At 33.0% G+C, this 26,944-nt stretch overlaps 3 protein-coding genes across 4 annotated transcripts; 1 reads left to right on the top strand and 2 right to left on the bottom strand.

Moving 5' to 3' along the window:
* Window positions 1–453: 453 nt before the first annotated feature.
* On the bottom strand, window positions 454–3,950 carry LOC110822108 (ervatamin-B-like). Of its 2 annotated transcripts, none has more exons than XM_022052116.2 (6): window positions 3,450–3,950; window positions 2,586–3,355; window positions 1,864–2,096; window positions 1,624–1,761; window positions 1,008–1,484; window positions 454–803 (listed from the first exon to the last, which is right to left on the bottom strand). In XM_022052116.2, exons 2-6 carry the CDS (start codon window positions 3,061–3,063, stop codon window positions 663–665), a joined length of 1,467 nt encoding a protein of 488 aa, XP_021907808.1. In that variant the 5' UTR covers window positions 3,064–3,355; window positions 3,450–3,950; the 3' UTR covers window positions 454–662. The 2 variants fall into 2 exon arrangements, with proteins under 2 accessions (XP_021907808.1, XP_088064184.1); XM_088208058.1 differs by having other exon boundaries at window positions 2,586–2,933; window positions 3,450–3,948.
* Window positions 3,951–10,386: 6,436 nt separating this feature from the next.
* On the bottom strand, window positions 10,387–11,771 carry PEX7 (peroxin 7). Its single transcript, XM_022052122.2, has one exon. It carries the CDS (start codon window positions 11,767–11,769, stop codon window positions 10,708–10,710), a length of 1,062 nt encoding a protein of 353 aa, XP_021907814.2. The 5' UTR covers window positions 11,770–11,771; the 3' UTR covers window positions 10,387–10,707.
* Window positions 11,772–15,883: 4,112 nt separating this feature from the next.
* Window positions 15,884–17,058, top strand: LOC110822007 (phosphatidylinositol 4-phosphate 5-kinase MSS4-like protein). The gene has a single exon (XM_022052003.2). The coding sequence runs from the start codon at window positions 16,235–16,237 to the stop codon at window positions 16,823–16,825; it is 591 nt and encodes a 196-aa protein (XP_021907695.1). The 5' UTR covers window positions 15,884–16,234; the 3' UTR covers window positions 16,826–17,058.
* Window positions 17,059–26,944: the final 9,886 nt, after the last annotated feature.

Raw genomic sequence — 26,944 nt, 5'->3', positions numbered from 1 at the left:
AAACCACTGAATGTGATTTAAATATATTTTTTTCATTTATATTCTTATTTTTTTATTATTTATATTTATACCTTCATCTTATTTTTTTAATAAATATATATTTATATATATATATATCATATTAATAAAATAATTAATTTAATTAAATATATAATTATATCATTCTATTAATTTAAATAAAAATAACTGTCATTATTATACATTAATATATAATCTTTTTAAATATAGTATAATTTTATTATTTTCATATAATATTATATATTAATAAATCATTTTAAAAGTCATTTAAATATATTCTTAGTGTAAAAATATTTTTGAATTAATTTAAAGATGTGTTGTTTTTTAGTTAAAATTTAAAGACGTATTCTTACTTATTAACTTGCCATATTCCCAACAACAACAACAAAAAAAAAAAAAAAAAATTGGTGTAATGACCCTTATAACCTTAAAATGTAATTAATGAAAATTAAATTCATTTAAGTTAAATAATTAAGTTTATATTAAGGAACTTCATAATTAAACATGAATTTTGAAAGTGAAAACTCTTTTCTTTTTCTTTTTTTTTTTTTTCCTGGTTTTATCCCATTTCACATTAACAATACTATATGAAAACATGGAATTACAACGATTCTTTCAATCACAAATATTTTTAATTATCTTCCTCAGCTTGATGCAGCAAACGGGTTTCTTCTCCATTGCAGACTTTGATATACCTTCTCTGTTTCCTCCATTTTAGCCCACTGAAGCTTGTGTTTAGCCACTTTTCGCTTACTTGCCGTTATTCCCACAAAATCTCCTTCATCCTGTCAATAAATAGTGACTTGTCTTATTGAGAGCAAGCGTCTGAAGTTTGTTCGCAATCAAATACGTATTCTTGTTCATTTACTTTATTACATATTTTAAATTTATATAATCGATCGTACCTTAACATGTATATTATTATAAGTTAACCAATAAATCAATTGATTACATTCTCTAAATAAAATAGAGGCTAGAAACTTTGTTACCTTGAGGCAGAGCCCTTGTTCAACATAACAAATTGGGTAATCACTTGGGCAGCAGTACCAACTTGAGGTGCAGCATGTGGCATTCTGGTAGGGGCAGCAGCCATACAGCAAGCAATAATCTAATAATTCAAAAAGGCAGCAGCATGTCTCAGAGCTCGAACAATATGAGAAGTCACCACATTCAATAGGCGAAGGAGGAGGAGGTGGCGGTGGAGGAGGAGAAAGAGGAGGTGATGGGTGAGGAGATGGAGAATATGATTGTTTTGTTGGGTAAGATGCCATGGCATTTATACCACAAACACCATATTCTAAATCAGTATTCCTTCTGATGTAAATATATCCCTCCATTCCCCAGCTTGTTCCCCATGAATTCTTCACTATCCAGTAATCTTCTCCATCTTCTGATCCATACCCAACAATCAAAACAGCATGATCAATATCGTCTGGTTTATCCGAACACTCACCATTATAGATTCCCTGCTCAAATATTAGATTGCATACACTCATTTTCCAAAGGAAGACTCTTTGTATATATATATATATATATATAAAGCTACTAACTTTTTCAGTTAAATTAGTCAACACCCATGAAAGTAGAACAGAGATTTATACTTACACCGGTATACAGCTGAAAATCCATTGTAGAAGCATCAATGCCAACACTTATAGGCTGCTGAACAACTGCACACAAGAGAGCACTGTCTGATTGATGTACATCCTTGTAGCCGTCTATACTTACAGCCATGGTCTTCCCCTAATCAATGAAAAACAAAGAGTAGGGAAAAACCAAGTAATTGAAAAGAAGAGAAGAGATAACTTAAGCAGGAGAAAGAAAAGGTGAATTTAAGAAGAAGACCTTGGTGATATTGCAGGTGCCACCAATGCCAGTATAGGGATAATCAGTTTCAGTGTCAATCCCACCATTGTTTATAACCCATTCAAAAGCATAATCCATGTAACCTCCATCACATCCATCACTAGTAGTATCACAGTCCACAAGCTCTTGCTCTGAAAGGCTAATTAGGTCTTCAGTGACTATGGCGTTAATCCCTTCAATTGCTCCAGTTGAAGAAAATGCCCAACAACTTCCTGCTCATCATACACCAAGTCTTCTGATTATTTATGGTCCATTCAACATTATATTGTTATGTAATCTAACATCACATCAATCAAGTATAAAAATCTTTACTAACTACTTTATATACTTATCGGATGATTTTAACACCATATGGTTTTGGATAAGAATCTAACATAATATCAGAACCGATATGTCTCATAACTCGGTGCTGCTTAATATTTTTTCTTTAAGGAATCTAATCCAATCTTTGCTAGTTTATATACCTGTTAGATAACTCTTTCTAATAACCCAAATGAACAAAAGTTATTTATATACCTGTTAGACAACTCTTCTTAATATCATACTTTTTGGATCAAAATCTAATAACTTCAAACAAATACTTAACGAACCCAAATGAGCCAATATGAATTGAAGTGAACTCATGCCACTAACTTATATGCTCTATCTATATATTAACACTAGTTTGAAAAAATATTTAAAGGAGCAAATATTTAACTTACCACAAGATCCTTGATCCTTGACACCAGTTACAACTCCTCTTTTTCTCCAATCCAAGCTTGATGGTGCCTCACAAGACTGATCAATACCTGTCCTGATCACATTCTTTACAATTGGTTTCTTGACTTTTGACAAATAAAACTTTCTAAATTCCTCATTGCTCATATCAGCAAACTTGTTTAATCCCACAAAATGCCCATTATTCCCCAATTTTTTCTTGGAATTCTTTTCAACTATGTACTCCAAGTTGCTCTTAAAGTTCTCGTATCGCTTGATCGCTTCATCCGCCTGCGTGTAAATCTTTTTGTGCTTCAATTTCCATTGTTCAAACACTTCTCTAACTCTTTCTTCTGAGAGTAACACATCCAGGTTATGTCCAACTATGGAGTATTCAGTCGGGAGTTGACTGAAGGAGATGCATATTAGTGAAGCAAAGGTAAAGAGAAGAATGGTAAGTAATCTAGTGAAGGGGGAACCCATTTTCCTTTTCTGAACAATGCCCGTATATCTTTATGGTATATGTAATATACATATATATAGTAAGTATATATGTGTGATATGTTAGTAAGGTAGCTATCTAACAGCAGCAAGCCTAACAGTCAGCTCAAGAACATTAGATTTCTGCTACATAATAATGTTACCATCAAGTAAACGGTGATATAATTGAATTACATCTAAAATTAATGGAAAAATCTAATTTTTATCGTTCAATAAATCTATAAATTTCCGAGTCTTTTGACTATTAGGTCTGCTTGCTCATAAATCCATAGATCTGAAAAGCAGGTATCCAACAACCAAATCAGTTTGGTAAACGTGGTAGATATACATATGTCAGACTAAATTTTGTAATTTTTACTAAATTTTACCTTAAAAATCTCAGAATTACGTTGACTTAATTATTCATATACACGGATTTCCCGCCGGACACGACGGTCAGCGTCAAGCTTCGAATGTGAGATAGTCTTGACGACGACCTTGAGAGCAAAAGGGGAGCGGGCATCTGGGTTAGACACGGTATGGTGACGAAGAAACACAGTACCCATGGCGCCTTTGCTGAGAATCTTGAGAGGTCTAATGTCATCCTGCTCCATCTCAGGTAATAACCGCGGTGGTGGAGGTGCTGATGATGGGTGTCTCCATTTTCAGAAAGAGAAACAAGAAAAACAAAAAACAACTCGGGAAGGAGAACGAGAAACAGAGAAAGAAGTGGGTTTCAGCGTTGGGTTTTGACATATATAATCTTCGGAGAGTGTGCAACGTTGATTGTGTATAATTTTCAGAAAAATAACAATAACTGCTGCCATTAGCTTCACAGCTCTTCTACTCCTTCCTTACATGCGATTCATGCATTTCTAGAGCCATCATTATTTTTTTGCTATTTTTATTAAAACAAAATAAAAAGCTACCATAAGGTCTTTTATTATTTATTACCTATATAAATATTTATATTTTAATTTATTTCTTAATTTTCAATTATCTGGTTAATAATTATTTTAGTCTAACTATTATCACATTTTTAAGTTAATTTAAATATTTGTTATAGTAAAACCATGAGATTATTAACAACATATGCATACATACATACAAATAAGTGTATTATTATATATATTACAGAATATAAAACATAGTCTACAAATAATAATAATAATATCTACAATTAATAATTTACATTATATTTTTATATTTACTTACACTAGTCTATAAATAATAATTTAGATTAATTTTTTTTTTTTTCAAATTTTTACAATTATTTGAACAAAATACATAACTCCTCTCTTGATATTCTTTTTGATAATTTCAACTTCAATAATTATTTTCATTTACAATTGTTTCAGTCAAATGTCAAATATATTTTTGATTAAAAATGTTCTTAATTAATAATTATTTTAGAAGCATTTTTAAAAAATCACCCACTGAAATAGAAAATTAGGATTGTCATAAAGATCAAAGTTGATTCAAATCCTGGAATTGATGATTGGAGAGGGGAAATGTATGTAATAATCCATAATATAGCATTCATTGATGCATATGCCCTTCTCCCAGCAATAAATTTATGCAGATTTTCCAGATGAATTCAGAGTCATCTGACAGTCTTTGAACAGAAACGAATCAACTCAGATAATTTACACCCTAGAGATGGAAGAAGATGGCAACAATTAAATATGAAAAAATGGAACTAGAGTAAATGCTTGGTTTCCAAACGGCTCAATTCCCTATTTTTCTTTTATTTTCTAGCTTCTAATCATACATCAAACAGATAAGGAAGAACATTCCATTTCAGAGATCATTACTTGTAACGTTTTCCCAGTAAAAGAAAGTCAAATGATTTTTACTGCATCAACAGTTTTAACCAAGATTAAAAGAAGAGAAAAAAAAAGATGAAGAACATACACCTGTTTCTTTTATTGCAAGAATGAAAACATACTCTTTTTCAGTAATAATCGCTTCAATGCCGGAACTTCCTCGTAAACAATCTTAAAAAACCTTAAAAGTATCACCATCATCACTAGCAATAACTAGCAACTGTAGTAACCATCAAGACAAACCTTCCAAATTTAGGATTTAAAAGCCTAAAAGTTTAACATTTAAAAAACTTCAAATCAAGGTCTAAGAAATCGAAGAAATCCAAGGAAACATGCATAAACAAATGTACCTTGTCATCCTCATCCATCATCATTCTGTAAAGGGAACACCACCTGTAGCTACTTTATTTGCCTACACACATTGGAACAGGGCAAAAATGAACCTACCTAAATTCTTTCACTCTCCTAGACTCAAGGCAAGACCTGTAATGAATGGTTTCAAAAGTGCATCTAATCCACTGAAACCAAAATAAACTTCGACAGGCCATGTTAAATCATACAAGCTCTGAGCTATCACAAGCATTTCTTATCTGAATCGCAACCAATCAGACGCATAGACTTAAGTTCAGGGCACCTATAAGAAGACAGAAGGCAAGCACTGTACTAAGAAGCTCCAAATTAACCTTCGAAAATTTGCTTGAATGGAGAGTCATTGCCTATAGCATTTCTTTTTGTCAATGGTTGTAGAGGGATCTAACAAAGAACATTCCTCTAGCATTGAGCCTCCAAATGTGGTGATCCCCGGTCCCGTCGAGTCTAACTTAGAAAGAGCAAAAAGTAAAGCCGCATATTTCTTAACTTCCCAATCATTGAGGTTCCTTGTGACCTCCACAAACCATTTCCTACTCCCCATAGTACCGAGGTAAGACTCATGGATCAAGGAGTTATTGTGCCGAGCACTAGCATAGATTTGAGAGAACTGGGCTCCAAGTGTGCCACCCTCCAACCAGGCATCATGCCACAAACTGATCTCGTCCCCATTGCTGACTCTCCAACTGATATAATTTTGGAACTTCTTTTTTTTCCATGCAAATTTTCTTCCACATCAAATTTTGCTATGGGTTCTAGACAAATCCCTAGTGAACCATCCTCTATCTGCAATATCAAACTTCACTTCAATCACTCTCCACTGGAGACTACTATTCTCGTTCATGAATCTCCAAAATCGTTTTCCCTGAAGAGCCATATTAACCTCCACCAATGATCTCAATCCAAGCCCACCATGGTGAATTGACTTTTTTACCTTGTCTCAAGCCACAAGATAATACTTTCTCTTCTCCTTGGAATCTCCCCGTAAGAATCTATGTTGTATGGATTTTAGTCTTTTAACCATACTAACTAGGATTGTTATCAGAGACGTGTAACAGATAGGGATATTGGCCATGGCCACGGTACTCTCAATAAGAATGAGCCTCCTCTCTCCCTCCCTCCAAAATAAAAAGTTACTCTTCCACCCAGCCAAACTATTCAAATCTCACCACCAAAAGGTCCAAAACAGAAACGTCCTTATATTTTGCCCCTCCAGCGATAGCCCCAAATATTTGATCGGTAAGTTCACATGTTTATACCCTAAAATCCTGAACAATCTGCTAGCATCTCTCCCATCATCCTGTCTCACCAGTTCAAACTTCACGAAGTTAATACTTATGTCAGATACTGCTTGGATGCTCAAAAGAATACATCTAATATTTCATAGAGCCCTTTCATTCAATTAACAAAAAAGCAAGGTGTCATCAACAAAAAATAAATGAATCACCTTATCCACTCACTCACTATCATCCGCCTTAAAGCCCTAAACATCTCAAGTTCTCTGCGCCTCATAAGCATTCTATTAAGTGCTCCATGTTAATGATGAAAAGTAAAGGAGACGGTGGATCTCCTTTCTGAGACCTCTGGTAGCTCTGAAGGAAGATGATGGACCCCTATTAAACACGACAACAAAAGAGGCAGTAGAAATACAGGATCTAATCCATTTACACCGTTAATCCCTGAAACCCACTCTCTCCATTATGTAGTCAAGGAAACCTCAATTCACATGATCATAGGTTTTCTCCATATCGAACTTGCAAAGAATTCCCTCCGTATTCTTTTACTTTAACTCATCCACAATCTCATTTGTACTTGAGATCACATTTGAGGTCTACTCCTGAGACACCCACTACCCTCTCATCACCTTAGCGATTCTCTCAGCCAACACATCAGCAATGAGTTTATAGAGACACCCCATGAGACTTGTGGGGTTTGAAATCCTTGATAATTTTCGCCCTTTCAACCTTTGGAATAAGTACCAAAAAGGCTAAAGTTTAAACATTTGACAAAGGGACTCCAACACATAAAATTTGTCAATCAACAGTGTTGCCCTTTAACACATGCCAAAACTTCCAAAGAAAATCCATATTAAAAGCATCAGACCAAGGAGCTTATGCTTCCTACATTGACACAAGGCCTTATAAGATTTCCTCCTCCAAAAACCTCTACTTAAGAGATTTACGACTCTACTCATCCAAAGACATAGCATCCAAACGTCCAACTTAGGCCTCTAACGAAAGTCCTCTGAGTATAGCCTGTAAAAGAAAGATTTGACCCCTTCCCTCAATTCCTTATTCCCCTTTACTATTCAACCATCAATGTCCAGCTCCTCCATATAGTTAATTCTCATCTGATGATTAGCCATACAGTTGACGAATTTTGTATTTCTATCACCCTCCTTAATCCATCTAGACCTTGATTTTTGTCTCCAATATTTCTCTTCATTTCAATTTTGTTAGCTAATTCAAATCGAATAGACTCTCCTCAAATTAAGTCTTTAGTAGACAAACAGTTCTCCCCCTCCATTCTGTCAAGGTCCTCTAAATCCTGTAGCAAGGACTGGTTAAGAACTAATTCTCCCTCATTCCTCCTTATACCACTTTTTTATTTCTTCCTTAACTGGCCATAGTTTCCTTGCCACCCTATAGCTTGCATTCCCTTCTATTGTCATCCTATTCCATCATTTTCTAATTTTATCCTGAGATCCCATCACCTTTAACCATTTATCCTCAAATCTAAATAGTCAAGAGTCTCCTTTTATTCCATGAGAGTCCAAACAAATGGGGGAGTAATAAAAAATAGTATGCTGCAAAAGTTTCTAGCATATCCCGATAATTAAAACTGAGAGGTCATTGATACAAGGAATCTATCAACCTTGGAACAACCTGGGTTCGACCTCTGGTTAGCCCAAGCCAATTTACCTCTAATATGAGAAAAGTCCAACAAATCTAATATGTTGAAAGTCTTCCGGAACTCATCCACATAAATCCTAGAGAGATGTTCACTTGATCTCTCCTGTCTGTGCGGGACCACGTTAAAGTCAGCCCCTACAACTCCAGGAAGATCTCATTTTCTTTTACATTCCCCTAAGTCTTCCCACAGTTCGCCCCTCTCCTTGTCTTCACCTTTTTCCATATACCCCAGAGAACACCCACTGCCACAAATTCCTTCTATCTTCAAATAAGCAAGAAATAGAGGAAACACCAACCAGAACCTCGAGGCAACTAAGCACTCCGTCATTCCATAGACTACAATCCAACCAAAAGCCAGCAGGTACTTTCCCTCCATCCTATCTCCCTAATCTTGCAGATGCTATGAGACATATTGGCCGAAATAAAACTTATTTTAGTTTCCTGAAAGTAAACTACCTCAGGTTTCCACCTCATCATGCACCCCCTAATCACTACTCCTCTCTTTTTTAAAAAAAAAATTAAAAAAAAATAATAATCTTTTCTTGTGATGAGATTGTCAATACTTACTATTTTATGTCTCACGTAAAAGTAATATAGTTTTAGAGCCTATGACTACAGAAAAGATAAGTAAATAAACATCCAAAAGCATCTCGAGTCAATGAAATGAATCAAGAGAAGGAGCTCATTGAGATTGAGAGAAATAGAAGAACTGTCATGTCTTCCTAAGGGTACAGGTTTTAAAAGGGTATTCAAGACTCTTTCCTATCTTAAGAGAGTTCTATGAAATTCAATGCAAGAAGGAAACTAAGCTAGTTTGTCAATATATTAATTTCATCCTCCCGATAAAATTCCACACTCCTAAAGAATTATATGTTCTCTATTATGTTTGCTACTGAACAAGCATAAAGCTGGTGAAATTTTCATTAAGAAGCTCAAAGATCAAAGTTTTACATCATTCCACTTCAAAACTCGTGGTCGAGCTTTCTCTAATCATGCAAAAAATGACACAAAATGGATTAATTTTAGATTGCTTAAATACCTTAAAAATTAAAATTTCTTTTAAATATATGACTATTATGCTATTAAGTGTTTACTACTGTAGTTTTACTAACTTTATGATTTTATCGTTTTGGTACTTCGCTTTTCTATTTTTATCACTAATATTATTTCCTAATCTTATTAGTAGTAGTAGTCCAATTATATTCAGGAAAGGTTATTTAGAACATTGTAAATATCTTTGTAAATTTACTTTTTGGACAGTTTCAGTTATGAAGTAAAACCTATTACGTGTGATGCCTAAGGAATCCTAGGTGTGATGTATAAGTTTTTATCCTAAATTCCTAAGTAGACAAATTAATCCTAATTTTCATACATCAGCCAGATTTATGGATATGCGCAACTTCCTTTTCCACCCCATTTGCACTATTTTAACTTGACTTGAAAAAACTCTCACGTCACCGATCAAGTATGTTAAATGATGTATGACAAATAGGATTGATTTATCCAATTAGATATTTGGGGATAAAACCCCTAAACATCACATCTAAGGTCTTTTAGACATCACATCTAAGAATTTTTAAGCGTCAAACTTAAGTATTTAATCGCGTAACACAACTAGAGTGTTGAAAAATTCTCAAAAATATTATTGAATAAATAATGCTCCAATAAGTAGAATTACAAGCTTTTTTATAATAATCTTGAAACAATCTTTTCTAAATAAAATTAAAATAAGAAATAGTAAACTATTAGACTTAGGAAAACTAATCATAATAAGAATAAGAACTAGTACTAATAATGTTAAGAACATTAATCCTAATACAAATAGGAATATTTGAATGAGAATAGAAATCCTAAGTTACTAAAATCATAATAATACTCTTCAATAATATAGACTTCTAAATAGTATAATAATTTTACATTCAATATAATTACAGTTCCTAAAGTATTTAGAAAAATCTAATGTTTGCCCATTCAGCATCACTAAAGAGCCCAAAATATACCATGAACCTTCCCCTGCAACTTTTTCCAATTGGCTGCTGCGGCATTTTCAAATTAGTGTGAAAAGAAAAGGATATATCCAATAAAGAATGAAGCTTCTGGCAACAACAGTTTGAGCCACAAAACACTAGTGGTCTGTTCTACCATGAAATAACTTAGTAACGGGGGCCTTAGTCTATTTCTCCGATAGCAGACCATAAATTTAACAACAACAAAACCCATCACAAGAGGATTATCCAATTACACCCTCCAATATACATTTGCAAAAATACTGTATGCACATACATTATACAACTCAGTATTCATCTGAATTTTGCTTTATTAGAACTGATATACAGGGGAATCACCAGGACATTGTTCACACCGCTGCTGATGATAATTGAACCAATGTCACAACAAACAACAACAAGAACATATCCATCACGAATCCCCAACAATTATCAGATGTATTAATTTTATGCTCTAAATCATGCCATTTCAACAAAAATTATGATTATGAAGAGCGAAATACAACAGAAGCTATAAGAATACTAATTTCTTACTCAAGAGGCTCTGGGGTCCATGCCCTGCTGCCAAATATAGACAAGCTCATCCCATCCCGCGCTGGCCATGAGCCCTTCAACTAGCACGCTCATATCAACCCCTACCGCAAACTCCGTATGGTGATCGTAGCGACCCACTAATGCATCCTCCACCATGAAGTCCCACAAACACACAGTCATATCATAGGAGCAAGAAACCATCAAATTCCTCCTGTGTGGCGAGAACTTCACCTTCCTCACCGCGTAGCCGTGACCATTCAGCACGGTGACGGGGACCCTGAAGTTCCTAACGTCCCAGACCTTGATGGTCTTGTCGACAGAAGCTGTGGCGAGAATGCAGTCGTCGTACTTGTTCCAGTCGCAGGAGAGAATCTCAAAATCATGGGCGGGGATGATCATAGTAGAGCCAGGTTCCCTCACGTCCCAGACCCGGAGCGTGCAATCCCCAGAAGCGGAAGCAAAAACGTCGCCGTGTTTGGGGTTCCAGATGGCTTGATAAACGCAGTAAACATGCTCCTTGAAGGTCCGAATGCTGGCGGGTCGATCAAGAGTCCAGAGTTTGACAGTATCGTCCCATGAACCGGTGAGAAACGAGTCGCGACGAGTTGGATTGTAATCGGCAGAGTGAACCTCGCGGGTGTGCTCGTGGAAGGAGCGGATAGGGTTGGAGGGAGGGGGGAGAGCAGTATCGTAGATCTTGACGGAGCCGTCGGCGACGGCGGCTACTAGGATAGAATCGTGGGATTCCGACCAGGCGATGTCGTAGACGCCGTCGGCGGTGTCAAAGGCGGCGAGTTCGGCTATAGAGGGGGAAGAAGGGGACAGGTCGAGGACGTGAACACGGCCATTTCCAAGGATTCCGAAGTTCTGGGCGGTGGCGACGGCGAGACGGGACTCGTAGAAAGGGCTGAACTTCACGGAGTAGCCATTGAATGGAGTCTTGAAAACCGGCATGGTTGCTCCGGTGCCGTCGCTGCTGGCGGTCAACTCTCTTTGGGAGTTGTGCTGGGTTTTGTTACCTTCGGATTTGGTGACCTTTGTGTTTTTTTTTTTTTTTCTCATTTAATTTTTTAGGAGATATAACAATTAAATTATTTTTTATGAGCCCATTTTAAATAGCCCGGCCCATTTGGAGGGTGGGCTGTTTCTAAGTGTATTAATAAATTCAGGTTTTAAGTACAAATTACATTTTGTCTTTACAAATTTCTTCTACTCTAGTGAAATTTTTTACTTTTTCGAAATTTTGAAAACAATTTATTTTGTTAATAATTCTATATTTCTTGTTGATAATTTTATAAAAAACAAATTAAAAAATTAATGTATCCAAAATATGAAAATAAAAAATGCGTGCATGAAATAAGGATGTCGTAGTATGATTTAATATTTTTCTCACGTAACATTTAATTAAATTATTAGTTTGATTATTTTAACTTTAGTTTCGTACTTTAATCTCATCAGAGCTTAAGCATGCATATATTATATACGAATCTAGAATTTAAAGCAAACAAGTATAAGTTAAAACTCTAATAAAAATAAAAAATACAACAAGTTAGAATAGAATACGCGTTTAGATATTATACATATTAAATCAAGAGATTCCGATAATATCATTTCTAATAATGCTCGGAAAGTCAATGGAAATGTTCTGTAAGTGATAGTTTATAGTAACACAATGAAATGTCTTAATCACCAAATAATCAGCACATTAATTTTTTTATGGTTAAATACGTTATATGTTAATAGTTTAATTTTTTATAAGTTGACTCTTAAGAGTCAAAATAAATTAAATATTAGTATTTTTTTTAAACATTAGTTTAAATAAAACCATAATAAACTTGTAACGTATGTTACATAATCAAATTTATTATAATAAAATGATATGGAACTTCTTCTACTATATTTTTACTAATGTTAACTAATAGTTTATATAATAATATATTTATAAAATTACTTTATCGATTTAGTTTCACTATTGATGACTTACACATAAAGAATCACGATTTGACATTAAAAAATTAATGTATATTTTTTTATGTATATTGGTCATTAGATATGACTTAAGCTTTATACAATTATATGAATTATACTTATGAAATACTATATGTTGATAATAGTAAACATATAATATTTAATTTAATAAAATAATAAATTTAATGCAATATCGTAGTAACAAGTTTGTGGTAATAAAATTAAATTTCATACCAATAAATTACGATATATATATATATATATAGATAGATAGATGCAAGCAAAACGTAGTTATAGATTGTTGTAAAAGTAAAATTTTTATAATTAAATTAAAAAATGAAAAGACTAAGGTTATTTATAACAGCTAGGGTGGCTAATGTCATAGTTTGACGTGACAACGAAAGATTTAATTATAAGTTAATGACGCATTAATTAGAATTTCCAAAATTTAATTGATAAAAAACAAATATTAATTTATACGAGGTCCCAAGTGGGCCCTACATCACATGATGCCCACTAACATTCACTTCCTAACCATTTAATGGGCGGCCCACACTCTTGATGGGACACTAAACCGAAATTAACATGTTATAATAATGGCCTAACAACTTTTAATTATATTGAAAGTTTATTTAGACAAGATAAAACATTATTCAAAAATTAAAATTAAAATTAAAATTATTATAATTTTATCTATAGTTTCCATACTAAATGTTAAGGATGGACTTTCTCGATAAGTTTGGAAAAAAGAGTAAAACTAAAAGTAATTATTTTATTTAATTAATGGGAATTTAATATTCTCATACCTCAATTTTTATAATTATTTGTGTCTTATTGTAAATAAAAAGAGTAAGTATTATAAACGCGCAAATAAAAGTTAAAAAAATAACATATACATAATTAATAATTATATAAATATATTATTTATATTTTAAATTATGCATAACTTGATTGGTGTAGTAGTAGTAGATGATCTAGTATTTTTTTTATTGCACCGGTATAAAACTTATCGATATGCACAATAGTTGTAGTAAAGTTATAAAGTTCTTTTGGTAGTTGGCTTAAAGAGGAGTGTTCTGTTGTCATCTTCTAGCTCCTTTTATGTTTCAAACTTTTAATGTCTCAAACTATGCAAGTTGTCCTCACATAAGATTCTTTATCATTGGTTATGTCATACTCGATGGAAATAGTACAATCTCGTAGGAAAATAAAAATTATTTAGTTATAGTTGATATTAAAATAATCTCGTATCAATCTATCATATAACATCTCTTCGTACTGTAACAATACAATAACTTATCACGTTATTGTCAATTTTGTATTTTAAGATAAATTATCAAGTTGTATGAAAAATATTATATATGAAATTCTACTATATTATCTCATTGTTAATAAAAAAAATAATCAATCAATCTTTTTAACAAAGATCTTATACGTGAAGAGTTCTCTTTTCTACTTGACATGATGACAAGTTTTAAATTTTACTTTGACGGACACTAAATAGGAGAATATCTTGGTTATTGTTATATTTTTTAAGTGATATACTGTATATTACATTAAGATATTAAGACTATGTTGTAAGAATTTAAACTTAACTTGTAGTTATCTTTACTTTTATCCGTATCACTCCATTATATATAGTTGTTATGTACCAATGCAAATATAACAAAAAAAAAAAAAAAAACTTAAGAATTTATTTCCAAATGGTAGGTATATCAAGTAATTTATTTATAAAAAAAAAAACACTTTTAGAATTAGAAAAAAATAAATAAATAAATGGGTAAAACATAAAGGAGAGGTAGCACGTGGTTAAATGGGTAGTGGGGAAGGAATTTCAGGAGAAAGGTTGTAAGAGTATATACGACTGGACAATTATACCAAACACGAGTGGGTCAAAGCAGTTGAGAATTCCTCAGCTTAAAACCACAAAAGGAATTTATGTGTAAAGTAGTCAAAAAAAAGAAGAAGGGTATCTATATGTATCTGTGTATATATAATATATATATATATATATATGTATATATGTATTAAGTAAGACCTTTCTTTTCAATGAAAGCCACAAACCCACACGATCTCATATGGGGGTAATGAAACATCACAAAGCTTCCTCTCTTAGAAAAAGAAAACAATATTATATGGTCCAAAATAAGCAGCCGAAGACAGACGTATAATACTCAATTTATTAGTATGTTAAATTTGATTAAGATTCAAAAAATTTATTATATATATATATATATATATATTTCTTAAATAAATATTTCATAATAATTGAATTTTCTCAACATATTATAAAAAAAAAACCCAGATAATCTACGACTCTCTTCTCCACTGCCTAGTATACATAAACCCAATTCAAATCATCTTGACAGATTTGTTGGAACATATATATGCACGTAAATATATACATACATACATACATATAACTATATGCATAATTAATCCAGACAATTAAGAGGGGCCATGGTCATGGGCATCAGCTTGTTGTTTTTGCTTACTTGGTGTCTCTAATCATGCACTAACATGTGTCCCCCCCCCAAACCTAACCCTAATTATTTCTCTCCTTTTTTTAATTAAAAAAAAAAACCGGGAAAGAATAATTTAGCATGAACAGACACTTTTTTTTTCTGAGCATAAAGATAAAAAGAATTTACCATTATAATTCAATAACTTCAGTTTTATCAATTAGGTCATTCCGATTATAATTTTACTTAAAAATTATTTCAACAAGTATACACAACTATTTAAAATTTTTAATATTTAATCAAATATCAAATTATATTATTTAATAATTTTTCTAGTAGAAACTTGTATATAAATAGACAAAACACAAATATAATACAAAGTATGAGAATTATATTAAAAATATTACCCAACAAATCGTATAAATTATATTTTCTTATTAAAAAAAATTAGGTTAGGTTATTTCGTCTTTTTTAATTATCTTAATTATTGATATTTTTATATATCGAAAGATATTATAATTTATTAAGATAAAATTTAATTTAAGTTTTAATAAAGTAAATCATAAATCAAATAAGGAATGAGATTCTGACTTATAATATTTGAATTATGTAAGTAAAACCCTAAGTTAATTTATTGTATTAAGAAGGTTGAATGATGTGATAAAAAGATGAGGGTGTTAATCAAATTATTGAAGAGAGTGATGAAGGGGGATGAATGATGGATCCAAAAAGGCAAAGTACAGAGAGAGGTGCAATTATTCATGCCATGAATTTCATTCCACCTTAACCAGATTTTCTTCTTTTAAAAATATTAATAATTCCACCATTCATCATCCCCTCCATAGCTACCCCTACAATTAAAGAAAAAAAAGTTGAAAGGAAGAATGAATACTCACTATATATATACATATACATAATACAAATATGATTTGCTAGAAAATATATATTTTAGGTTACTCATCATTCTCCCATTCCCATTCAAGATCACCAAAAACTAAAAGCCTCTCTCTCTCTCTCTCTCTCTTATGAAAACACCAATAGCACAGAGTAGAACACGATCAAAACATATACAGACTAGTGATATATATATCTAGTATATGATGAAGAACACGATCAGGTGCTGCATCTCTTGCATTTTACCGTGCGGAGCACTGGATGTAATCCGCATAGTACACTCGAACGGACGTGTGGAGGAGATCAGTGGCAGCATCAGAGCCAGCGAGGTGATGAAAACACATCCCAAGCATGTTCTCAAGAAACCCTCCTCCCCCAGCTCCGACGACGACGACGCCGCCTCCCTCGTTCCCAAGATCGTCGTCGTCCCTCCCGACGCACAGCTCCAACGAGGCAAGATTTACTTCCTCATGCCCCTTCCTTCCGACCCACCTGAAAAATCACGCTCCAGATCATCATCGTCGAAGCGGACCAGAGACGACACCCACAACCACCACCGCCGCCATCGTCGCCAAGGCAGCCATGGAACCACCACCAACAATGGCGGCGGCAGGAACAGAGACGACAGAAACAATAGCATCGCCGACGGAAGCAATATAAATCTGTTGGTATCGGATCAGTACCTGAGTGAGATACTGTCGGAGAAGATGTCGACGCAGAGGGATCGGAGAAGAGGAAGAATTGGTGTTTGGAGACCACATTTGGAGAGCATATCTGAAACTCCTTTTGATTGATTAATTAAAATTCTTCTTCTTAATTTTCTTCATCTTAGTTCCTTCTTATTAATTTTTTTCTTTCTGGGTCTTTGTTTATTATGATCATTCGTTTTAGAGGATCAAGATCCATCTCTCTGGTTTTTGTTTAAAAAAAAATAGAAATTTGTGTAAATAGAGGCATAGAAAGAGCTAAAATAATATGAAATGAAAGAAAAATAAATTGCCGGTAGAGATGCTGGGTTTATAGTTAATCTGAGATGATGATGATGATGAAGGTGAGATTGAATTATTTAACTAATTTTTATCAATTCTGGGTGTTTTTTTTTTTTTTTTGGGGTCTCATTCAATCGAATTCCGGTGCCAAATTACTTACATATATTGAAAAAATCATTTAAGCTTGAATTTTGAAATTTTGAGAAGAATTGATATGATATTGGTATAGATTTCTTCAATAGAGGGAAACAATCAAGAGTTCAACTTCTGAAAATTAGAATGTGTTAAAAAGTAGATAGAGCCCATTACTACTGTTTGGAATTTTATTCTTTACATTAATAATATACAAAAGTTAATAAACCTGTGTTGTGATCATATGATATGATTTTCTGCAAATACCATAATGCCCACGATTTAATTTTAGGAAATGACAATTTAGTCCTCGTAAGAAAATAAAGATGTTGGTAATCTTTCACATCACTATGACATAATAATGTTCATGTACATCAATACACCCCCCCCCCCCCCCAATGGTGGAAAAGATTTTCTTTCATTTTATAGCCAAGGATCTAGGCACATGCAATTTGGAAAAGCCATATTTTACGTACTGAAAAATAAAGATCCATCATTCTACTTACTTTTTCAAAAGATTAATTTGGAAAAATAATTAGGGTTGAAAACAAAAATCTTTGAAAATGAAGAGCAAGTTTTGAATACAAATATTGACATGATGCGCTTAATTTTTGACCCTTTATTGTTATAAAAGACAGATTGATGTCAATTGTACAAATTAATATAAAGAAATAGCCCTTAACTGTTATAAGAAGTTAATTTTTTAGTTTTTACAAAATGTTGTTGTACAAACTTATCCCCTAAAAAAAAAGGTGTCTAGAGAAAGTGGTATTGACTTTTATGTATACAAATTCTTCACTCTTTTTAGTCCTTGTTTATAAGTTTCTTGAACTATAAAATTTAACCATACTTGAAAAAGTAACCCAAAAAAAAAAAATAGAGTTTTTTTTGAAAGAAAATTTAACATAGAGAAAAAAAATCAAAAATATTCATTAAAAATTAATTTTCTAAAAAGACACAAACAATGAATGATGTGATAAAACTCGTGACATGCTTCTTCACACCAAAAAGCTGTCTAAATGAAGTAATATGATGAAATTTATCGTATGCATTATCACGATTATAAATATATATATACATATACATATAATCTAAATGTAACAAACACTACAAGGAAAAAATTGTTTAGCAACTTTTGCAATAGATCTTGCGACCAAATAAATAATTAGTGACAGACTTAATGATAGATACGTGTCAATTACAAAACTAGGCATTTGCTAATGGCGGAGTTTTAAAAAAATTTAATAATATCAGTGACAGAAATATATTAACGAAGAATATAGAACAAATAGGTTGAAGCTTTTTGTACAAAGAATATTTAAATAATCGTCACAAATTTTATCACAAAATCCATCATAAAAATGTAAAAGTTCATCGCAAAATTAAAAAAATTGTGGTAGAATTATATATATATATTTTTTAAAAAAGAAATATGGTGAAACAATTGTTGCAACAAGCCATGCGGTAAAGAATAAAATTAATTAATTTAAAATTTAACTGAAAATATTAATTTATTGGTTATAAATATTTAATAGTATATTTCTTTAATGTAAAAATCATTTAGATGATTTAAATTGGTTTAGTTAATTAATTAATAATCTGATTTAATAATTAAGATTAGTTAACTAAATAAACACTAATATTTAACATTAAATATATTCCGGTAAGACAAATGCGTGATTAATTACAAATCCTAAAATGCTAATTCGCGTTGTCTACTTGCTGCTGGAGGCCCTAAGTTCGAGCGGACACTTTCGGCACTTTGATGCTCATTTCCCGGAAAACGGTACGAACTGCTCCCTAGAAAACCTCGAAGAAACTGGAGGGGCTTCTCTTCACATCCTCCTCCCAAGTCCGTGTGTCTTTATAAAAATTAAAGTAATTAATATTTAATTAGCATAATAATCTTTTAAATATCTATTTATCTTCTATTTCTTAATTATCAACATTTAGTTAAGAATAAAGACATTTAACCAGACTTAATCTTTTACTTAAAATTTATCTTATGTTTCGTAATTATTAATATTTAATTAATAATATAATTCTATAACTAATTAAAATCTAATTCTAGTACCAATACAATAAACAAAGTTATCGATATATAATTAAAATAATTATTCGTAAAAAATATACTCTATCATATATTTTATAACTATATATTAGTATTTAATTAATTAAAACAATTCATATAATCTAACATTTTATTCAAAAAACAAGCTTAAATTTCTTGACGAAATCTTATATTTTGATAAATGTCTAGGAGTTTCCAAGGAAGGGAGGAGGGGGAAGTGTCATTTGAAATTCTTTCCGACCTAATAGCTTTTTCAGTGGAATATAAAATTGTTGATAAATAAATCGCTAATTTCTATTAACATTTATGTTTGCATTTCTCTTATTTTATGTGACGACTTTTGCAGTGATAATCTAGCAATAGAACTGGTCAGTCGTTAATTTTATAGTAAATTTTTTTATAAATTTAAAACGAAATATTGAGATGAAATTTATAATGATCGAAATCAACAGTACCCATTGACCGTTGTAAAAATCTTTGTTAAAGTTAGTTGTCGCATAATTCATTCTTAGTTTTCTATTGCAAAAATACTATCTTTTTTTATAGTAGAAAGTAGTCACATATATTATCATATTAAAATATGTTTATGCAAAAAATTTCATGTTTTTTAAACTAATATTACGGAATGTATGATTAATGATGTGATAGCTTTTGTCATATTATACACAAAACTACAAATTATCACAAATTTAATCTCGCCAAATTAGCCATTTTCTTATGTCTAATTGTTATTTTTACCTTTAGACTTTAAGTACACATCACCTACCATATTTATGAGATTGATGAAGAAAAAAAATATAAACATATATTTGAATTATATTATGCTTCGTTTTATAATATCACTATTTGAGATAAAAATATCTAATTTTTTATTTTTTATTTTATTGAATATTATAAAAAGATGTGTGAGAAATTTGCTGACGTAACGTATTTAAAAAATACTTGAGTTATAGAATTTAATTACCAAAATTTACAAGCGTGTATATAAGAAGAAAAATATGTATTCTTTGAATTAAATATAATATTTTAAGTTGTGTAGTTTTGCTACCAAGAACCCTGATTTTTTAATGGAATGTGGATGTCAACATCTACCTTCATTTTGACACAATTTATAGCATTCTTCTTGTTTATTAAGCCAAAAGACAACCCCATAATTTTCAGCTATAAATTGGTGGTGGTGAAATCAAGTTCTTCAATGACTAATTCAACTTTTTATTTATATATATGATTATATTATTTTATACAAAAATAAATAATTTAAATATATATATTTTTTTTGCATAAGATAGAAATTTAATTAATAAAATAAAATGAAACTAAATTCAAAATCAAAAAGTTTTGATGTGATTTATCTACAATAATTTTATAATAAAATAACCTTTCAGAAAAAAAAAAAGATAATAAAAGAAGTTTATTGTATTAAAAATACAATAATTAATTTTCAAAAATACATACATTTAATTTTTAAATGATAATAAATTTAGATAATAATAATTAAAAAAAAAACAACAATTAGAGAGAGAATCCAAAGAAAACCAATAAAAAGTATAGTGGGCCCCTAACAGAAGCGCAGACCTTATCTACAACACTTCCTCTCGTCCAAATCGTGATTGCGGAAACGGACAGAACTCTAACCGGCGGAACCCACAACCAACCAAACCCTTGACCGTCCCGTTCCCGATCAACAAACCAAACAGATAAAAAAAGAAGAAACGACGACGTAAAAGAGCCGAGCGGAAGACGTGAATGACGGAGCCGTGAGCCGAGCCGATATAAAAGGAGCCGAAGGGGAGCGTGGTAGACACGCGTTTAGTCGGCAACCGGCGCATGATTGGCGCCCGTGAACCCCACCACATCGACGAAACCGCTTCCCCCCCGCCAGCATTCCCCCACCCACCCATGATCCGCACCTGTCAGAAGCTGACCTCCACCCATCCATATTCCTCAAATCCAATTATTATTCCTCCTCTGAAAATGAGATAAACACTCATTATTATCTTTAAAATTACGTTAAAAGTGAATTAGTTCATTGAGGAATAAATTGTCCAATTAGTAAGTGGCGATTTTTAGGTTTGATTATAGGTAGCTTTTCCATACTCTTAGCCCTTCTACCTCACTTGATCCAAGTTCAACGGGGAGATCTTCTATATTGTGATTGGGTGGTTCTTATATCCCGTGTTTTTCGAAAAGTGATCATATGTGCGAATTGTCTTGTTTGTTGAATGCACCATGTTACTAAGATTTCTTCATCTTACACATGCTTCTACTAAAACTCTCGATCCTTATATATATTTAGATATCTCTAACACTTTGTGGTTCAACAAATGGATATAATATTAGTATTTTTTTGTCTTTCCTTTGTACCTACGAATTTGTAGTTTCTTTTATTTTTTTTAACTTCAGCATAGATATCTGTATCTGAAATTCGAAAATAATAATATTAAATCTCTTGCTCTTTGAATTCCCTCTCGTAGTGTAACGGTCCCGGAAATTTAAAATAAAGTATGTGTATTAAAAAGGTCAAATGCGGAAGCGTAATAAAAATTTTGATTAATATCCCTTACACAAAAACCAAAAAACGTGCTCAAAGTATGAAAGAACAAACTAACTAAAAGGAAAACTCGAAAATAAAAGCTATAAATATAACTACGGAGTCTTCAGGCGTCCCCTTCACCGTCTTCCTGCGGAACGGGCTCGGGAACAATGTCTTCCTGATCTGAAATGATTAAATAAGGAATGAGCTACACCAGCCCAGTAAAGACATCACACTATCTCACCGTCACGGAGGTAAAGGTGGGTAGAAAACAAAAAAAAAACCAATGGAGCATAATTTACAACAAGTTCTTTTATCAATAATAAAATCCTTTACTATCCACTTACATCGGTGAAATTCATAAAATAACATACGAAAACAATAACATTATCATCATCATGAAATCATATGAATTGTATAACATAATACTTATCACGCATTTTGTATTTCAATCATTACACAATATATTTTTCCTCATTTACCAGCCTACTAGTATCTATGGGGATCCATAGGGGTCCCGCTACCCGTAAACCCTTAACACTTGTAATCAGATTCCAGGGCCGTCCCTATACCCCGTCCGGTATGGGCGCCAAAACTATAAACCTCAATACCCCGTCCGGTATGAGGGTGAAATGGGCCGTCCCCATACCCCGTCTGGTATGGGCGCCAAAACACATAAGGCCTCCATACCCCGTCCGGTATGAGAGACCACAATCCCGGTAGGGTTCCCTACGGACCCAGTCCGTCCACCATCTCCAGGATATCTAGTCAGGCTGACCACATTATACAATTATCAATTGACATAACCTTTCATTCCCATTTTCCTCAGTCAGCATCATCAATTTACACATAAACAAGCAAACCAGTAATTTATGCCAAACAAGACAACATACAACATTGGGTTCTCAGTCATTCAACCTATAATCAATAAAACAGTGATATATGCACACAAAACTATGAAATGAAAACATCAGACCCCATACTGCATTTAAAACTGTAAAATATGCCAAACAACAGCTGACCGACAAACACACCAGACTCGGGCTCCATTAGTGACCTTAAACAATTTCACACATTTATTGATTCATGAAATACCGTTTTATCATTTATTGAGCTTTAATACCGTGATAAGAAATAGGGTGAGAGGTCCTTACTTGTTTCGGGGTCCGAATACAGCTCTACAGTGCGCCTACAGGCTGTCCTTAATTTTCCCTGAATTTTTCCCGGGGAACTGAAACGCACTACTGGTACCTGCACGTGTCCCAAAAAATCCCAAATTAGACCCAGGGCCCCTTTTGGCCAATATCGCAATTCCGGCACGACGGCGCCGCCGCTTGAGGCGGTGATTCGCCTCGAGTTGGCCGTTTTCGGCCGAATTCGGCCACACTCGCATCGGTCCCTGTGAGAAAACAACCCTAGGGCCCTCGGACGGCCAAAAAATTACGAAAAACCGAAGCTTACCGGCGGCGGTGCTCTCGGGTGCGGCGGCTCTCCGGCGAGGTTCGTATTTTGGTGATTTGGCTCCGAACAACCTGTAGAGAAAGGAATAGTGATTACGGTGATATAAAAATTGTATCAAACAGAGGCCGGGAAGGGCCTCATCGGAGGCAAAAACCGAGGAAGGGCGCGGCGGCGCCGCTGGGTTTTGGCCGTATTTTTCAGCCGTTTGGCCGGGATTTTGGCTCCGATTTAGCCACAGGGGAACTCAGCATTGAAAAACGAGCCGGAGGTATGAAATTTACCTCGATCGGCGGTCGAAAAACTCTCCGGTGCGGCGGCGGGTGGCGGCGGGCGGCTCCTCCGGCGTCTGGTTCGTCTTCTCCGGCGAGGGCAGGCGGCTAGGGTTTTTGTGGTCAGGTGTGGGGGTTTTATTTATACCACTTTGCCTTTTAATCACAGCCGTCCATTTTGATTAAATCTGAGCCGTCCGTACTTGATTGAATCTGGGCCGTCCATGCGCACACTTGATCTGGGCTGTCCGTGCGCGCGGGGACGCATCTGGGCCGTCCGATCGCGCGCAAGCGGATCGCCCACGTGGCCCGTTCTCGGGTCGACGTGGTCTTGCCATGCGGCAGGTCCTGGTTGGCCAGGGCTACTGACTGGGCCACTGACGTGGCGCTGACGGGGCACAATTTTTCTAAATTGCGTTTTGACCCCCGGTTTCCGATTTTCTTTTCAAAAATACCCCCAGAATCCTAATTTTCACCCCTTTTTTCCAAAATCAATTTCAATTAGATCCAAATAATATTTTTACCCCATTTTATCATTATTATTATTTTTATTTTTATTAAAAAAAAATTAAATTAAATTAAATAAATCAATTAAAATAATAAAATTATAAAATAAACTAAATAAAATTAATAATAATAATAATAATAAAAATCAAAAAATTAGTGGGCGTTACACATAGTTTCCAAAACTTTGCCATAGACATTCTTCCATTTTTTTTTTTTAAATGATTTTATTTTTGGCTAATTTTGTAATTAGTTATGTATTTTTATTTATATTTTTAAAATACTACTTTTAGACCTAAAAAAGTCCAAATTTCACAATATTACTACATTGAGTTTAGTAGGAGACAAGGGTCAATCAACTACGTCTAATTCATCTGCAGTAAGTTTGGCTTCTTTTAAATATTTTGTAACAGTTCTATCATTTTTTTTATTTTAATATTTAGAGACTCATTTGAAGTTAAAATTGTTGGGTGTCTAAAAATGCACCAAAAACATTACATAGGGCCTCTCAAGCTTTAGAAGAGCTATTAATCACCTACATGTGGGTAAAAACTTCTTCAAATTAAGAAGGGATAATTCATGCTAATAACATTTAATATTGTCAAAACCAAGTATTGTAAGTTATATTAGGCATCTCTAAAATTCAATTTGGTTAGTGGTGGAATGGTTTTAGGTGGAGGAAAAGAACTTCCAGCAATGATGTCATGAAGGCTTTGGCAATTAGGAATCAATAAAAATTGAGGTAGTTTGTATGTGTGGGTTTACTGGAGAGAGTATGATGGGTAGACTGAGAAAAAGATGTAGTGGTAGGAGCAACTTTACTTGGCACAATAGGTGCCAAATTAGCTATAGCGCAAAAGAAATTTGAGTTTTCCATGGCCATGCTCTAATACTATATAAAAATAAGTTATTAACAAATATTTCTTAAACGATCCATTACACCTAAAATACAAATATTTATAGCGCGTAATGCTATAATTTAGAAACAATTTTTATTTAAAATTTATACACAAACTAGAAAATCAAAATAGGTTACCTTTAGAAAATCAAAACAGGTTGTATTTAGGAGATGAACAACTTGTAAAAGACCTCTATTTATCCTTTAACGATGTCACTGAAGGGATATGTGTTAAAGTATGCTTACGTAATATATTAATGACCATGAAATCTTGCGTAAATAAATTTATGAGAAGGTTTAACATATCAAATGTAACCTCATTCTAAATCATATCATAAGGTCACCTTATGACAATTACCACACAATAATATATACATCATATTTCCTGTCTTTAAACCATACTTGATTTAGTATTTAAACAAATAACAAGAAGATAAAAATAACTATTTGAAGACAATTTAACCAAAAATATAACACATTGATGAACAAATCAAAAGTTTGGATGATTAATGTAAGTTAAAGCTACTCTATATTTAGGATTGGTATAACTCAGATAACGTGCAATAAGAAATTGATCTAAAATCGATAGTGTATATCAAACATATTAGTATCCATGCTTGTTATTCAATATATTCTTCAAAAAATCCTCATTTTTAAAAATAAGTTTACATGAAACTAGCTATACTAATCACTCACGAAATGAAATTCCCTTTACTTTGAATTGTTGTAAAAGCCTGAAACTAAAAGAAAGAGATTTATTATCTAAATGCGGAAGCGAACAATAAAATAAGAGTTTACATTCCTTACACAGTAAAATTAAAATACCAAATAGGGATGCGGGAATGTCCATTCTACATTGGTTCATAAAAAAAAGACAAATGATAATTAAAAAAAAATAAATAGATATCACATGGGTTAACCTTCAGTAGCACTTGAAGGAAGTTTGAGATGTGAACTACTCACAACTATCTTGCTGATCGGGATCTGGATTATGGTTTTCTTAATATGAAATAGTTAATGAAAGAGTGAAGTACATTAGCCAAGTAAGAATATCACTCTAATCATTGATACAGAAAATCGAAGGTTGATAAAAATCATAAAATAACTAATAGAACTCTTTATTTAAGTAAATTCGTTTGACAATAAAGAAAACCATTTATGTCATACACTGTTGCGAGTTTTCCAAAATCAACCTATAAAGACAAATACTCAGATAATAATATGATTTCATTTATAAGTGAACAAGATTAGCAATTCTCTTTTTTTCCTGCTTACTGGAACCCATGGGGGTTCATAGGGATATTTTCTTACTCGTGAACTCAATATCTAAATTTGTCAGTTAACCCGACTGTCCCAATTCCCTGTTCGGTAGTGGGTACCAAATACATCATCGCCTTGATACCCCGTCCGGTATGAAGGTAAATTATGTCTCTTAAAACCCTTCCGATATGGAACCCTTCAGTCCCGTCCGGCTGAAGTAATGTTTACAGTAGGATTTCCTATGTACTGAATTCGTTTACCTTTTTTCAGGGTACCCAGTAAGTATTTCATACATATATCTATATCATCAATCAATCGTCAATTTCATGCCAACATTTCGTATTCAGAAATTAACAGTAGGTTATGTCAACATGTGATATGTAAATTAAGAATATAGTTGAGATATTTTATTTCAGAACAGACCGACACAGGAATGTGCAGTAACGTAAATCAAACAATTGAGAAAATAATTCAAAATCATCAATTTAAATACGTACAATATAATAGTAAACAATTTAAACAGTATATAAAAAATTAGAGCAAATATGAACTGGTTGGTTCCGGCTCCACTAGTGACCTGTAATTATTTTTAGGGTTTTATTTAATTTTTTACAAGACACAAGATATTTGATTATTAAATCTTAATTTACCTTAACAGGGAATAGGGTGAGAGATTCTTAACCGGGATCGATATTTTCAAAATGTTGTGCTACTCACTATGCCTCCTGGCAGGCCCTGGCTTTCATGAATTTTTTCTGTGGGAATTAAAATAATTGTTACGTACCCAAAAATACCC

This window comes from Carica papaya, chromosome 7 (genome assembly GCF_054855325.1).
Source record: "Carica papaya isolate Zhongbai chromosome 7, ASM5485532v1, whole genome shotgun sequence".
Lineage (NCBI taxonomy): Eukaryota > Viridiplantae > Streptophyta > Magnoliopsida > Brassicales > Caricaceae > Carica > Carica papaya.
The sequence above is the reverse complement of the archived record's forward strand: the minus strand, read 5'-3'. Positions and strand labels throughout refer to the sequence as shown.

What these genes read in the sequence shown, in the direction of transcription:
- LOC110822108 (XM_022052116.2), bottom strand. Translation starts at nt 3,063, where the DNA reads ATGGGTTCCCCCTTCACTAGATTACTTACCATTCTTCTCTTTACCTTT. An exon ending in CAAGGATCAAGGATCTTGTG is followed by an intron (nt 2,097 to 2,585) that starts GTAAGTTAAATA and finishes TATGATGAGCAG; the next exon opens with GAAGTTGTTGGGCATTTTCT. An exon ending in ATTTTCAGCTGTATACCGGT is followed by an intron (nt 1,485 to 1,623) that starts GTAAGTATAAAT and finishes ATATTTGAGCAG; the next exon opens with GGAATCTATAATGGTGAGTG.
- PEX7 (XM_022052122.2), bottom strand. Translation starts at nt 11,769, where the DNA reads ATGAGAAAAAAAAAAAAAAACACAAAGGTCACCAAATCCGAAGGTAAC.
- LOC110822007 (XM_022052003.2), top strand. Translation starts at nt 16,235, where the DNA reads ATGATGAAGAACACGATCAGGTGCTGCATCTCTTGCATTTTACCGTGC.